General features: G+C 39.8%; 1 protein-coding gene and 2 long non-coding RNA genes across 3 annotated transcripts in view; 2 read left to right on the top strand and 1 right to left on the bottom strand.

Annotated features, from left to right (window-relative positions):
- The window catches only part of PCNX2 (pecanex 2), a 164,927-nt gene that overhangs the window by 8,476 nt on the left and 140,762 nt on the right, over positions 1–15,689 (bottom strand). The window contains exons 27-32 of the mRNA XM_052805317.1: positions 13,080–13,313; positions 10,824–10,927; positions 3,536–3,680; positions 2,102–2,332; positions 1,481–1,755; positions 254–438 (exon numbers count right to left, since the gene is read on the bottom strand). Coding sequence (XP_052661277.1) covers positions 254–438; positions 1,481–1,755; positions 2,102–2,332; positions 3,536–3,680; positions 10,824–10,927; positions 13,080–13,313 — 1,174 coding nt within the window. The remainder of the gene's footprint in view (positions 1–253; positions 439–1,480; positions 1,756–2,101; positions 2,333–3,535; positions 3,681–10,823; positions 10,928–13,079; positions 13,314–15,689) is intronic.
- On the top strand, positions 300–1,617 carry LOC128149844 (uncharacterized). Its single transcript, XR_008237873.1, has 3 exons — positions 300–410; positions 549–729; positions 1,530–1,617. It is a non-coding gene; the product is annotated as an uncharacterized LOC128149844 (long non-coding RNA).
- LOC128149845 (uncharacterized) lies at positions 3,657–8,661 on the top strand. Its single transcript, XR_008237875.1, has 2 exons — positions 3,657–3,870; positions 7,746–8,661. It is a non-coding gene; the product is annotated as an uncharacterized LOC128149845 (long non-coding RNA).

Below are 15,689 nucleotides of genomic sequence, written 5' to 3'. Positions count from 1 at the left end.
TAGTCCAAAAGTTACACAGAAAGGAGTTCGACAGTGGAACCTTTGGTGAATCACATTTGTCTTATCCCTCCCAGTAAATACCTGGAACAATATCAGGAAGCCATCTCCTACATGTGCTTGGTTATTAGGAAGGACAAAGCCCTCTCTTTCTAAAATTAGTTTTCCACTGGATATGAGCATGCCCCGAAAGCATCTGCCTATGCAGCCCCTCAGGAGAAGACTACAGAAAAAGCCAAGTAAATTGTGCAAATACCTGCACGCTGGTGGACCTCTTGAGATGAAGCTTGCAACTGAGGGGTTCCATCTCTGGTGGGCTGCGAGCTACTGCTCTGACTTGAATTGCCTGTGGAATTGCTGCTAGATGAAGAGCCCCCCCCACTATCCACCTCTTCAACGTTACCTCTCTCATGGTGAGCTGCATGGCAGTCCTTCCGCATTCTGTGTAGGGGAACACATGCATGGTCAGCCATTTATTATGCACGAAAATTTGTGCCACCAATGTTAGGTGCCCTCAAAACGTGTAATTGTACTCTCTCATACCGCTGCAGGTCTTTTGACATCTTTTGAGATGACAAAGATGATGATGTGATAAGCTTACTTGGAACAAAATCATATACGACACAAACCAAATCTTTCCTTGTCTGTGTTAAGTGGCTTTGGAGCCCTGCAAGACCTTAGGACTCTTTATTGAATGCTACAGTGGTCTCTGAAGATCAACTTTTGCATGAGGTAATCAAGTAGCAAAGAAGAGGAATAGGCTGGAGGAAGCTCAGTGGGAATGAGCTGCATGGTAGGAAACGAGCATATTAAGCCACGAGATTTAATCATTTTAGCATAGGTCTTGGCGTGCAAGCTGGCTCCCATAGTCTCTCCATAGTCTCCTGTGTCTCCTCAGCCACAGTGGCGATAGGGCAGGTGGAGGGAACGAGGCAAGAGTGAGCTACTGCTGTATGAAAAGTGCATGTAGGAATGAGAGATGGAATGTGTCAGATACTGATTGTGCATACCTAGGGGAAGTCGGGCAGTTTTTGTGGATAGCGAGTACATTTTTAGATGTGTTTTGGTCAAGAACAATGACTTGGGGATGATCAACTATACTGCCAGAGCTTTGGAGCATAACCCACCATAACCCACCAACACATTTACTCATGTTATGACATGTCACTGAGTTACAGAAAAGACACCCTTATTTACAGGGCATAAACAGTAAAATTCCCTGGAATAAGGAACATGTCTGTAGTGCTAAGTGATTTGATAAAGAATCTTGTTGAACATGTAGAAAGCTTTGCTTAAAAGCCATGAATGAGTTAATGAATTTGGTTTCTGCTATGTCTGTAGGGCTATTTTGTTATATTCTGAGTCAGTTGCAATTTATTTTTTACTCATAGGTAACAGTATGGGATTACTCTATTTTAACAGGAAATACAGTAGAACCAAGACTGCACGGTCTCTATCTGCATAGCCAAAATTTAACACCTACCTTAACCATTTGGATCTGAACCACTTTTTAATGTTGTCCAAACTGACAGGTCCCCCCCAAATGTTCCTCAGTTGGCTGTGTGTCCCAAGGTACGAGGTGGTTAAAGGGGAAACATACATTGGATATCCCAGTGGCTGATCACATGAAGAATTAATTAAGTTCCGCAAGACCTGTTTATTGTTCTGGATGCTGCCTCTCTCTGGGTTACGATTGCGTAAGAAAATCAGTTCCTGCTGCTGCCCAGCCCAAAGTCCTCTGACGCACTCCTTGTTGACCTACAGGTAGGTTAAAAACATGTGGATCGTGAAAATGTTTGCTACTGAAGATGCAGAACTACACGATCCAGGTAGAACAGCAGTAGCTGTGTGTGCGAACACCTCATGTCTTTGCACCAACAGGTTTTATGAACTTTTGCAGCTACTCCCTGGCAAAGCCTGGAATGTTATTTCAGATACACAAACATACAGTTGCAAAATGGGAGTCAACTGAAGAGAGCTCTTTTAGACTCCAATCCCTACTCGATAACTACAATCAACCTCTCCTTTTGGCCGGATTACTCAGAAATAATATTAGTTACCACAGCCCTAAATTACTGCAATATTAGGAAGATGGTTTATGTACCTTGATAACCTTGAAGCTCAAGTAGCTTTTGTGGAGCATGATAACTTTATATTCATCTGCTCCTTCATCTACCACGTGTCTCAGGGTTAGCAGCTCCTCTCTGTTGGAGAGTACAGCGCTGCGCCAGGCTGGGTCCCCTTCATGACAAATCACAACCTTTTCTTCAAAGGATTGGATTGCTTCATACAAAACTGCTGGGTCCTCATACTCATCTGGGCAGGTGAACTGGTCCTGGTAGTACACGAAAAAGTATTGAAAAGATCAGGTATATTTGTGAAAACACAAACACTATGAACAATAAACAAAATCCTGTTTTTTGAACAGTTGCCCACTGACCCCGCCAAGTGACTTGCTGTTTGATACAGCGTGTCTTTGGGGAAGTAGAGAAATTAATTTAACAGTAATATAGAAAAGTACGATTTTTGTTTTCTGGTAACCTGTTCTGATCTCATGTCTCCACTGAACAGACACTCGGAGAATGCCAGCTTATCCACTTTCTTTTTATAAAGTGGGAAACCATGGGAGGCAGAGCTTTTGGGTAAGCTAGAGGGAGATCAGAATCACCTGGGGCATTCCACAGTTCTTGTGGAAATCCTTATTTTTATTCACGAAAAACCACCAACAAAAGCACAGACTGGGAATCCATCAGCAGATATCGCAATATTGCGTTACTACTTTAGCTGTCACGCAGCAACATGGCCAGTGATAACATTCATAAAATTACTGTGTCAAATTCTCAGATATTAATTCACAGCAGTTCCACTTCAGTTACATTCAGAGCAATTATAAATATCATGCATGATAAAAGCATATAATACTAAATCATAACGTGCCAGAGCAAGAACAAAATCAACTCCAAGCTATACAGGGGTTGACCTGAAGAAATTGGAGCAAGTTCAATGGAGGTGTGCCAGATTTTTACAACTGAAAACAGAACGGGGTCAGAAACAGCCTGACATAATCAAACAAACAGCCATGACACTAACCCTTCAAACCACTCTCCTCTCAGCTGTGTCTTTTAACATATGGAAGCGTTACATGTGTATTGCTGTTCACAAAAGGATTGATAAATTAGCAATGAAATTAGTCTAATCAAGGTATTTCTTTTCAATCTAGGAACCATCTTTATAGTATCCACGCATATAAAACACGACATGACCGTCAGTTTTGTTTTGGTGAAAAAAGCAGGGTCAAGCTCTGCAATATGAATGGTTTCAAATGGGCAGCTAGGGGGTACAGAAAAGGAGATCAAGTGAATGCAAAATAAATAAAGGCCAAGCTTTTCCATTTTGGTTAAGGAAGTTTCTCAGAATAAGGCAAGAAGTACTCCATTTCCCTCTTGTTTTTTTCCTTTGAACAGTTTCTAAGGTTTCCTGTGTTTCCCTAAGAAAACAGATGCAGTAGTAAAAGTTAAAAATTAAAAAAAGACTGTACCTGGTGTAGCTTCAGAGACATTCGGATTGCTGGGGCAACAACCTTGTGCAATAGATCCATGTCTGCAAAGACCCACTCATCTTTTGCTGCTATCCGAAAGTCTCCTTTGAACAGTGCATGGAGCCCATAAAGAAAAGAGTCCAAGCTGTAAGAGAAAGGCTGCAGTCACTCCCAGAAGTCATTCCTGTCTCACCGAGCCGTATGGACCCCCACCAGCTGCCGGCCACGTGCTGAGCTGCGCAGTGACCGGTGTCCCTCCGGCGCGGGGCGAGCTCCACGGTGGGTATAAAGCAGGGGTCACATCGCCTATTTCTAATGAGAAACCATTCCTCAGGGTAAGTGGTTTTCCTTCTGCTTGAATTGTAAACGACTGGCCACGAAACAAGTGTGGCACCTGGAACAAAGGATATCCTAAGGATGGGTGGCTGGGTCACGGGGTGCCTCAGGGTGCTGCTACTCTGTGGCTGTGCCAAAGAGACCGGGTCAAAGAGTGCCAGCTGCTCTGCAATCCCTGTGCAGGCAGCAGAAGCTGCCCCCTCATTTGAAAGTTTATTGATTGGCCCTGTTACTCTTAGCAGTTCTCCTTGCAAGGTAAAAATTAAAAAACCCAACCAAACAAAAAAACAGCTGTAAAAAATATTTTCAGCAAATCCGAGACTTTTGTCATGAAACTCAAACCCAGACGTGAACATTAAACCAGATGTACTAAGAAGAATACCAAGTTTCAGGAACTGTTCAGTAAACTGGGTGAGAGCATGAATCAAATGACAGGCATTTCACAGGGAAACAATGAGCCTTAAAGCAAATATGCACTGGGCTTCTTTTTTCTAATATAAGAAACTAGATGTAACCAGTTCTGCCTGACCTTGGATGATGGTTTGCCTGGACCTGAGATTTAAGCAAAAGGTAAAAGGTACAAAATTGAGTAGTTGTTAGAAAATGGTTGCACGAGGGCTTTGTGAAGGGAAACAACCAGCCTTCAGCTCCAATCTTCACCCCAAATCACGAGCTTCCCGCGACGACACCACAGCCACTTGTATAATACTTATATAGCAGGACTGCCATGCCAATGCTGCTCTGAAGAAGTAATCTCAAAATTGAGGAAAACAGAACCATCTGTTAAAAACAGGCATCTCTTGCAAACCCACAGGACATGGTTTCATCTACCTGCCAAGATTTTACTCACTCTTCCAACAGTTGATTTGTTCAGATTGTAAAGGCTCTGAGGAGAAGCTGCATTAAGATGTTGGTGGTTTTCATTACTGCTCAGGCTTTCTCCAGAGAACACACAATCTTTCCACGTAATTGAGCTTTCTTAATTATTTTAGGAAAGGAAAAAAAACTTTTAAATTTTTTCTCTTCTCTGAGAGAGGGAGAAGAGCGACTGGGAGACTGCTTGGCCTATCTTCAGCTCAGACACATTCTAATTTTGCCCTTGGTGGGTAGCATGATTTAGAAATTAAAATGGAAAGATACATATGTTGTTACCAGGAAAACAGCTGGATACCGATTTTCTCCACGAAAGCACCGTGTAATACAAATCAACTAATCGGTGGGACCCAGGCCAGTCAGGAAGGCAGGGCTGCTGTCGCTGCTGGGAACATGAAGAGTACGGGGAAGCTCTTGTGAATTCTTAACTGATTTGCATTTATTACTACTAAGTTACGTATTAAAACATGCCTATGTGAGACAGGCACACTCAGATCTTCAAAACTTTCAAGCACTGATTTCAATGGGAGTTATGTGTCTTCAAGGAATGGGTCCTGCTCTCCACTGACTTTCAATCAATCATCTCCACAGTTTAGAAAATGATAATATACCCAAATCCTGCTTAATAGCTTGGAAAGCCCTAGAATAAACCAGTTAGGGGAAAAAAAAATAGTGGGTGCAGCCAGTGTGGTGAAATATGTGACTATCGTCTCCTTTGAAAAGGCTAGAAATCAGGAAGGGTCCTTTCACTCACCCACCCACTAGACAATATCCAGCATACACAGCTGAATCCTTGCCTGGAAAAAATACCTCTATATCTAAATATTCTTCCCAGGATGAAACTGAAGAATCTACCCTGAACTACGCACTGAATGATCTGTAGTGTAGTTTTTCCCCACGTAACACCCCCTGAATTTGCTCTGAAAAGTTGGCTGGGATGAAGGGAGGAGTAGGCAGGAGACTGACCTGCTTTTTACATCATTAGAGGCTCTCGGAGCCAAATCTGAACACCAGAGCAGACAGAGTTTGCATTCGCATCAAAGTGTCTTACAGGCATCAGCACATGCTAAACAGGCTGCTGTTAACAGCAGTATCTGCCGAAAGCAAGGCCAGGACCAGGACAGCTATGCACACTGCAGCTGAGCATCAGCAGAGGGAGCGGAGGGAAGCACGTACAGCTCTCACTGTGCTTAGTTAGGGAAGACTCATCCATTTCTCATCCCTCTGCATAATAAGTTCTCTAACCAGCATTTTTAAGAACAAATATGACTGCTACAAGGAACAAAGCAGTGGTGGCAGTAGTTGTGAGAGGCTGAGAGTCAATTATTTTATATATCGTATTTTCCACCAGAGAGGTCTGGAGGAGATTGCTGTATTCACAAAACCATGGACATCTTTTATTCTCCTGCCAATCGTAATGAGGCTTTTGGGTACATTCTGCCTATAATGTGACACTATCTCGAGCCATTACGTCTGTAACACGAAGCCCTTAATCCACATAAGATACAGCTGTTGTTATTCTTCCCATTGTTATGCTCTCTGCTGAAGACTCTAATGAGATTATAAGGAAGCTGTAAAGCCAACAGCTTTGATCTCAGGCCTGACTCAAGGTTGTTGCTGCTTTCTTGGCCCAGTTTTACCATACCTCAGTTGGTAATCTGCTGTAGTTACAGGCTTGTTCAAAATATTTTAAAAACTAGTTAAGGTAAATTCACATGCCAAAGAAACGATGTTAATCAGGAAGAGACATAACTACTATTTCTGGCAACATTTCTAACCGTCTGAGCTAAGAACCCGAAAAGCTGCTGTCACAACTGTGAACTATTTTAGAACAAGACTAGTAAGTGTGTGGGAACCGTCGGCCCCTCGAATGTGCAGAAAGGAGGGGATTAAGTAGCACCACAAATACCAGAGGGAGGGCAACGGAGCCAAAGCAAATACTCCCTCCTACTGCACTCCTTGCGTTGCTCCAACAGCTGAAACTAAAACCATTTGATGCAAGCCTGAAAACAGTATGGATGAAGACCTATGAGCTGGTGAATGTCTCTGTATTTTGCACACCAAAACCCATCCTCTGTCTGCAGTTTATAGACCTTTCCCAATGTTAACTGTAAATTTATTTAAGCAATAAAGAAACATGCATGCCTGTGAGCTGGTAATGACCTGAATGTCGTAGCTCACCTGAATAAAGTATTTTCAATGGCAACCCTTCTAAATTTGATATTTTAGATGACAGTGGTGGTGAGCTAAGAGTCAAACTTTTCTCCCCTGCTTCTGCTCTGCTCAGCTCTGGCAGGCAAAGTTGCACTGTCTGCTTGAACTCCCACTAGCAATGCAGCATCACCTGCAGCATTGTGGTGCCATGTCCAGGCAGAGCCATTCCTTGGAGTGACCCTCTGTCCACGCTGAGGGATACCACCCAGAGGGAGCTGAGGGGACCCGAGCATCCAGGCTTGGTAGTGTTGGAAGTATCTGATGAGAGATGCTTTATTAAGGGATTTTTATATTTCTCCAAATTTGAAACGTATACTAAACATTTACTTATTAGTAGGTCTAGTGGCTGAATAGGATTGTTAAGTAATTTTTTACAAATGCACACCTAAACATATCACTCATTTGAATAAATGAATGGTAATGTCATGTCGTTCCTTAAATTGCATTTTGTGCAGGATGCCTCCTAATGACAGTTTAAAAGAGCATTTGATTTGCATAGCAATGTTCTGCCTTCTTAATGAATGCATTTATTGTGTAATCTAGTGTTAATGTTGGGTTTCTACTGACATTTACATGAACAGGTACACTGAATAATTATTTACATACATTATATAAGAGCATTTAAAATCTTGGTTTACACAGTGACATTCACTGATTAATAGATTAGACAAAATCATGTGTACATGAGTGCAAATTGATAGTTTACATACACAATGTAAACTTGAATCTCAGTTCTGTAGTGCACAGCTCAGTGTAACATCACCTTTGTATTACTGTTTCTGTGCAGCAGCTGGATGACTGTCACTCCTCACGACGCAGCAGGGGCTAGACTTAGTCCGGAAGAAGTTTCCTACTACCTGCACAGTGGCCCCAGAGAACAAAACATGGACCACAGAGCACAGGTTCTGGGCTAGTTTGCTCACACTGGACATATATGAAACTATTCATAGAAATAAGCGTGAGGAGAAGACTACAATGCCTATCTGGCCATTACATCGCAAACTGATCACGAAACTTCTAGGAATGTTGTACGCAAGATGCTTCACAGCCAGAATTAATAGCAAGTCCTGATATGAAGTTCAAGGTCATTTCTAAGTGCCTCTAAGTAGGCTCCAAAATGTCCCCAAAATATCATGACACCTTTTCAAGGGAAAGGACTGTGAAGCATCACCTAAGGAACCATTCCTCCAGCTTCTGAGGACCTTAAGTACTTCTCCCCCATCTGACTGAATGCAGAACTGGGGGCGAGGACCAGCAATAACGCTCTAAATCAAGCTCCATACGAGCTGCTGTATCTCCATCAAACACAGAGACAGGGGAGGGAGACCTGCCTTCGGCACCTAAAGTTAACCCTCAGGAACATCTCCTTCTAGCCTCAGCAGCATTGCATGCGTTGGATGAAGTCTCCTTCCCCCTGGCATGCTGTGTAATTGTATTCCTAGTGGAGACTCACTGACTTACTGCTTCTTTGTGTATACATAAGTTGTGAAAATCTGCATGAAGCAGTAAACACTGTAAGTACAGTAAGAACTGCCCTTTGTGCTGAAGTGAATGTATTTGGGGGATTTTTGTTGATAAAGATCTTGATGTCAGGGGATAGTTACCTTGCTTGTTAGTTAATAATTTCTACTAAATTGTTTTTGTCAATTAAAATAAATATATAAATTCCTTAAGACAAGAATAAACGTATTTCACAAGTTAAAGTCATGTTTTGTAGCTGTAGCAATGTATAACTTGAATTGTGCTACTCAGATTCCTTTTTTTCCCTCCAAATCTTTCTGACAGTTGAAATGTATTAAAGGTAATTTAACCAGGTGGGTAAGTGACACAGTTTTTCCACAGTGAAACTTTTCTAGGGAAAACTTTTGTGAAGTAGCACTGAAAAAGATACTGACAGAAGCTTCCACTTAATCCCTTTTATGTCACAAAATACATTTTAAAAATACAATGACTCAATACTGCCCTGGAGCACTTGCTCAATAAAAAGAAAACCAGGACTTTAATTAAAGATATAGAATTATATAGAATAGATTCAGAAAAACAGGGACAGAGCTGTGCACTGCATATGACTATCGCATTTTTTGCCTTTCTACAGACTTTTTCTCCTCAGGAAAAGTATTTTTAAGTATGGAGTGTCCACTCACCGAAAGAGAGGAACTAATTTGGTTCATTGGTAATTTTCCAGATTTCAAAAAGACATGGTATAGCTGACTCCTGCAATTATTATTAAAATCTTTACAGAAGACTTTGCAAATAATTATCCTCAACATTCATACTTTCCATGTTAAGCTTTAGGAAGTCTCTGATAATATTCTCTCTTTGCATTAGCTACTAACCATGTAAGCCAATATGAATAGGTGACATTATTATTGTATCTGTCCTAGTGCCAAAACTTTGTAATGAAGGTATTAAGATCCGGTGGAAAGTACACGCAACGTGATGACAGTTTTAAGAAGCTTTTGTGATATTTTTAGATGCATTTCTAATATTGCTGCGACATATCTATTGCAGGCCCAGATCAAAATCACTTTAATCTTTTCTCAAAAAAATTCATAAATGCACATCAACTTTTCTACCACATCCCCAAACTCTAAAATTTGGATCATCAAAAAAATAGGGCAATTTTAGAAATACCAGTGACTTACTAAACATCACACTAATTTGAGTGCATGAAAATGAAGGGAGAGGGAACTCAACCCAGAAGAAAACTACTACAGGAAGGGAATGTGCAAAGACTAGAAGAAAAGAGATGACGAAAGCCACTTTAGAAAGCAGAAAGAAGCAGCACATCAAGAAATAAGCCATGTGGGCCACAAACATTCTGCATGTCTGACTGAAAAGGAAAGACATAAAACCAAATGTTACAAACATCTCAACAGATAACAAAGCTAGAATGAATATTTAAAAGGACTGTTTTATCTTATAATACAAAATGCATTCAAAAATCACACATGCTGTCTTTGTTTGCTTGTTAGTAAGACAAATCCTCTCTAAGGAGCATGTTGATAGAGGGCTAGCTAGCTTTGCTCACAGTTTTGTGCCAATACAGCAAGGTCACTTAGATACTCTATTTACTCAACTTGTCTACTGGTACTAAACTCCTGTGAACATGGGGAGTTCAAATACGTCTAATAAAAATCTAAAATTAGGTAAGAAGTTAGACTTTATTAAAATAAAGATTATTTCATTAATAAAATGCCTGATCTATAGAACAGTGTACATGGTACTTTATAAAACCCAAACAACTCAGAACTCCTAGTGAAAATGGAAGAATCCCTAATGAAAATGTAAGGAGAAGAGCGTATTCAGAAACAATCTTAACCAAGCATATTTTAATTAACCAGACTTTCTAGGAAGAAGTGTTTTGAATGAATGAATGAATGAATGAGTAAGGTAGACAGAGAACAGACAAAGCTGTGGTTTCAAGAGATGCAAGGTTCTCTCTTCCTCAGTCACCAGAATGAAGTGGCACAATGAACGGGAATACAGCCCTGAGGAATACAGGACCCTTATGGATTTATTATGATCTAGCTAACTAGATGTCAGATGACTTGGCAGTTTCTTCCTCTTCTGGAGGAAGCCATCATTCCAGTAGCCAGGCCAGGCATGAGTGAACACAAGCAACAACGATCGGTACCCATTCTTTCAATGCAAAATACTGCTTTGCCCTATGAAATAAAGACTGGTATTAGTTATTTAGCTAACTACCAAAGAAAAAGATGTCCAGAAATGGCAGAAAACAAATTATTTTATGGAGGAAAGAGACTTTACCTTGATCTAATCCTCTGTTGAGATTCCACATTAAGCGAAAAAAGACAAACAGGTCTTTGCTTTAAGATGAGGAAAAAGGATTCCTAAAAACTACCTGATGGCCATATTGTGAGCTGCAGTTCCCAAAGCTCTTCGGCCCAGTATACACAAGGCAAAGGAAAGCGTCACTAGAGGAGAATCCTCATCGCTGTCCAGGTGCTACAAAGTTTTAAGAATAGCGTGTTATTCGAAATGCAAATACCATCTTTAAAAGCAATGCTATACTATAAATGGTAACATTCATAAAATTTGCATATACCTGGACCTACACACAAAAACATTCTTTGCAACTAAACAGAACAAGAAGGAAGACCATTACCATCAGAGGCTTTCTGCAAAATGCAAGCTTATTTTGCCTATTGGCTAGAAACAGAACATTTCAACCTTGGGTGGTGAGATCCCAAGGGAGGGGAGCTTTGTTGTGGGGGGATTGTAGGGGGTTTTTTTTGTGGGTTGGTTGGTCCCTCCCCCCCCCGATCTGACATTCTAAGACAGAGCAGATTCCTTATCGCTGAGAGACACTGCAACTGGAGGCAGCCAAACCCCTTTTGTTGGGACACAGTGCCTGTAAAACCCCACCACAGATTCCAGAAGAACAACCTATTTGGAAAAGTTTGGAGGAACATACCTTTAGTAAATAACAATATATATCTAAATTGTATACCATTGATGACACTGACCTCACATTTTAACAAGCAGTCAAAACATTTCATTTACACTTACCAGCTCAGGAGAGTTTCTTTACTGAAATTTTTGCAAAGAAAACTTTGCTATCAAGCAGGAGGAAAAAACTGAAACAACCCCTCACGAATGTGAATATTTAAGAGGATAGAGACTATTACTCGTGTCCATGCAATAAGTGATTTCTTATAGCTTGCTTTGACTCTAAAACTGAAGCCAATTACAATAGAGAATGTAGCTTCTTCTATAAAATACATTGATTCTCAGGGCTATGTGTACAGTGAAGCTTTTTTTAACATCTCATCTCCTTCATGAACTTTATATAGTCAGTGAATTACAAAAACAGGGGTAAAAGAAAAAGATGGAAAAAATATATACGTGTGTGTGTGCACTCTAGTGCAGGCATTCGTTTGCCCTTTTAAGTTCAACTGCTAAGTTTCAAGTCTGTTGGGCATCCCTAAATGTGTTCTACTTGAAAGTCTCAGCCACGTAACAAGTGAAAAAGCATCATTTAACAGCGGGTTTCCCTCCACCATACAATTCTTTGTGTGTCAGAACTTAGGAGCTGAGACATGGAGATGGGTAAGAAAAGAGATGAAATATTCCTAGTCAGAGGAGATGGTGGGGAAGGCTCAGACAATTCAATGAAAACAGTATCAATGTGATGATATGCAGAGGGACTGGTGGAATGGTATTCAGGGTTAGAGACATGAGAAGGAACTGAATCAGAGAAGAAACATTAAAATTCAGCAATGTTACGCCAGCTAAGGTCAGTGGTAGCAAATGGGATGTGCATTCAGTGATCCTGAGTGAAAAATGCACAAATAATAGCGCATGGTGGCCAGGAAAGATACACTTCTCATTTTTTGCCATTATCAGCAATAATCAGAAAATTAAATCAAGGGAATATGCTTGTTCGAAACTGTATTCTCCCTCTGGGCTATTTTGAGTATTCTACGGAAATACAGTAGTGCATTTCCGATAAATAATTGCTGACCATCAGTAATCTTAGTGGCTCAAAGCATGTGAATGTGTAGCTGTAAACCTGCCCTTGACCTTTAGAGCTGCGAGGTAATTTCACACGGTTTTGTGGCATGGTTCACATTTGAATTATGAGCTCTCAGAGGGGACCTATACTAGCAGTGAGTTTGTTATGCACTTCCCTACCATTTGAAGTCTGTACCCAAATATAGGCAAATTTTTGGAAAGGATACACAAATGTCACAAACATTTGGCAAATGTACCCAAACACTGGCAACACTGAAGGAACAGTAATGCTCTGGTGACATTCCCTGAATGGAGCCTGCTCTAGCAGTACTTCTGCGAGCTCTTGTTATATCCACGCTTTCTAGAGCTGATGAAATTAATTGTGTTGGAAGTGTGCACAATAAGGAATTGGTTCTGTATTAAAAGACCAACGCTCCTTAAAACTCTAGTTTTTGCACAAGAGTAGTCTCTAAAATATGTTTTTCCATTCCACAAAACATATATTTTATGTTAAATCTGACAGCTTAAATGAAATCAATTTTATTGTATTAATCCTGAGCAAGCAAAAGACTACCCATGCATCATTTAACTCCTATCCCAAGAATTAAAACAACTACTACTAAAAAAACCAATGCAAGCTTACCTCTACCCTTTTTCTAGCACAGAACTGAATCCAGTCCAGATAAACACTGCAGAAACTAGCTCTTGTTATTCCTTGGAGACAGGGAACATAATCTTCATCTATGTTAATGTTAAACATTGCAAGGTCACGTTCAATATAATGCCACTTTGCATAAGGCTGCAGTATCTTTTGGATGGATTCGTCTTTTATCCAGTCCAGGATTTTGGGAGAACTTGCTGTAAAGTATATTATACTCTGTTGACAAAATGTGCAAATGTTAGTCACTCTAGAGAATAAATCAAATAGGACCACATTAACTACCTATAACAGTACCTATTTTTCCTATTTTTTACTGCTTGGCATAATTGCTTCACAAAACTGTTCAAGTTAGAAAGATGATAATAACTGATATCTAAATAGCAGACAACAGAAAAAGAAGTCAGATTTTTAATATCCTTCTGCGTTACAGGAAAATTAATACAAACAACAGACTATGATAAGCATACAGGGTTCCAGCATTCAGACGTGTTAATTACTGAATATTTGTGCGGTTCTAGAGTCTATCATCAAGAAGGTGACATCGATAAAAGTTTAGGCGTATTTTGAAAAAACAGTAGTAGATGGTCACATGCTCAACACAGGACTCTCTTTCCTCCATGGACTTCCTGTTTTCTGGGGACGAAGCTTTCCTAATTCTGTAACAAAAACAGTTCCACCACAATTGAACCACAAAGGTGAGATTTGACAGCTGTGTACAACACAGGTCTGAAAACCCCTGTTTTAATTGCTGTTTTATTTCTGCATTTAGTAGCATCACTATTTTTGTTATTTGTCAATGAGGCCAGTAAAGAATAATGCATTTTTTCTTATATGTCAGATTAAGAAGCTGATAACTGATGTAACTGAGTTTGCTTTTAAAGCACTGAAGGAGGAACAGCATTCAGCAGGAGCTCTTTTACCAAATGAAGAAACATTAGAAAGCAGCAACACTCGTATCTCATATCCATGCCTGAGTTTCTAAGTTTAAGTTCTTTTAAGCGCTGTGTCTGGAGCCATGAAAGTAATAATAAATAAAATAAAATAAAATAATAATTAAAAAAAAAAATCTGAGCCAAATTTAAAGCTGATTTTCAAAAGAATATAAAACCTAAGGAGAAGTTCCAGTGCCGCAAAGAAAAGTGGCATCAGCTGGAAAGTCCCATTATAATGTTTTATTATTATAATTTTTGTTTTAATAAAAGATACTAATTTAGAATTGGATTCCAAAGCAAACAAGGGGCAAGTGAACGTGACTGAAGATGATGTAGTTCTACTTTACCCACGCAATGGAAATATTATTAGGCAAATAAATGTATAAAATGAAAATATGATGGATTAAAAAGGCAGAAGCACTACCAGCCCTTTTAAAAATCCCAGATGCCCTCCATAGTTTATCGTTCGAATCATACAAAAATACACAAGCAAGAGGACAATTAAGCTCCAGAGGAAAAAGACAAGTCAGACAGATACAGACTGAGGAAGGACCCTTACTTTCTTGGCATGTGGAGAACAACACACTCTTTTAAAAAGATTCATGCAGAAACAATAGGAGCTGAAAACACAGCACTCAGCAAATGCAGACTTCTTGAATACTAAAAGACATTTAAATAAGAACATATTGAGAAGAGATGGAGGAGGCACAAGGGAAAAATAACACAGTACTTGGGCAGGAAATTATTTCAAAATATATGCAGAAGAGCTACAGGAGCTGACCCACTTTACTTGTGGAGAATAAAAATTTTTTTATAAGAAGAAATACAGGCCTTTCTAGGCCGTCAGTGAAACTGCAAATGAAATAAATACATTAGGAATAAGACACTCAGTGCAACTCATTGTTTAAAAGACCAATATGGTAAGTATTCTTGAAGGATAGGAGAACTGAAACAAAGCATACGTTATCTTTGTTGATCTTCAAAATAGCGTTTGCTTTTTTTATATTCTCACCTGTGTTTACAAAGCAGCAGATTCAGCTGCGAAAAAAAAAAATCAGGGTCGCAATCAGACACAGAAATAGCAAAAAATTCTGCCACCTAATTAAATTCTGCTCTTAGTAGCTCTTCCTAGATACGTTTTGTGCACAAGTACTTCCTCAGCTGTATGGCAATTCAGAAATAATATGGTAAATATTTACAATATTGTAAGCTACAAAGAATAAACTAGAAGCACTCCAAATGCTCAGTGCAAAGGAAGTGCAGTTGCTGCTGAAACTCCAGCCTAAGTGTTTTCTGAGTTTGTGATTTATGTGACCTGAATACTGCATTAACTAGAGCAGTTCTTACAATTAGTTTCCTACACCGTTAAAAAGAAAGTGTCAGGGCTTTAAAATGTTCACAGTGAAATTGCGCAGGGTCTTTACTGCTCAAGATTCCCCCATATGAAAGAGCTGGGGAAGGAATGAATTCTCACCTCTGTTTCTGATATTGTTTATCTGGAGGTAAGTACTAAGTAAACAGGATAAAAACTAATCTGATACATAATATAATCTTCTCACCTTCCGAGGCTGTACTAAGGATTTTACCGCATCTTATCAAAGCTCCTGTTTATGGAAGAAACTAATAACTTGAAGAATAGGAGAAGAAAATCTCCATCTAG

The sequence above is a fragment of the Harpia harpyja genome, chromosome 13 (assembly GCF_026419915.1).
Source record: "Harpia harpyja isolate bHarHar1 chromosome 13, bHarHar1 primary haplotype, whole genome shotgun sequence".
Taxonomy (NCBI): Eukaryota; Metazoa; Chordata; class Aves; order Accipitriformes; family Accipitridae; genus Harpia; species Harpia harpyja.
This window is presented reverse-complemented; position numbering and strand designations above follow the sequence as displayed.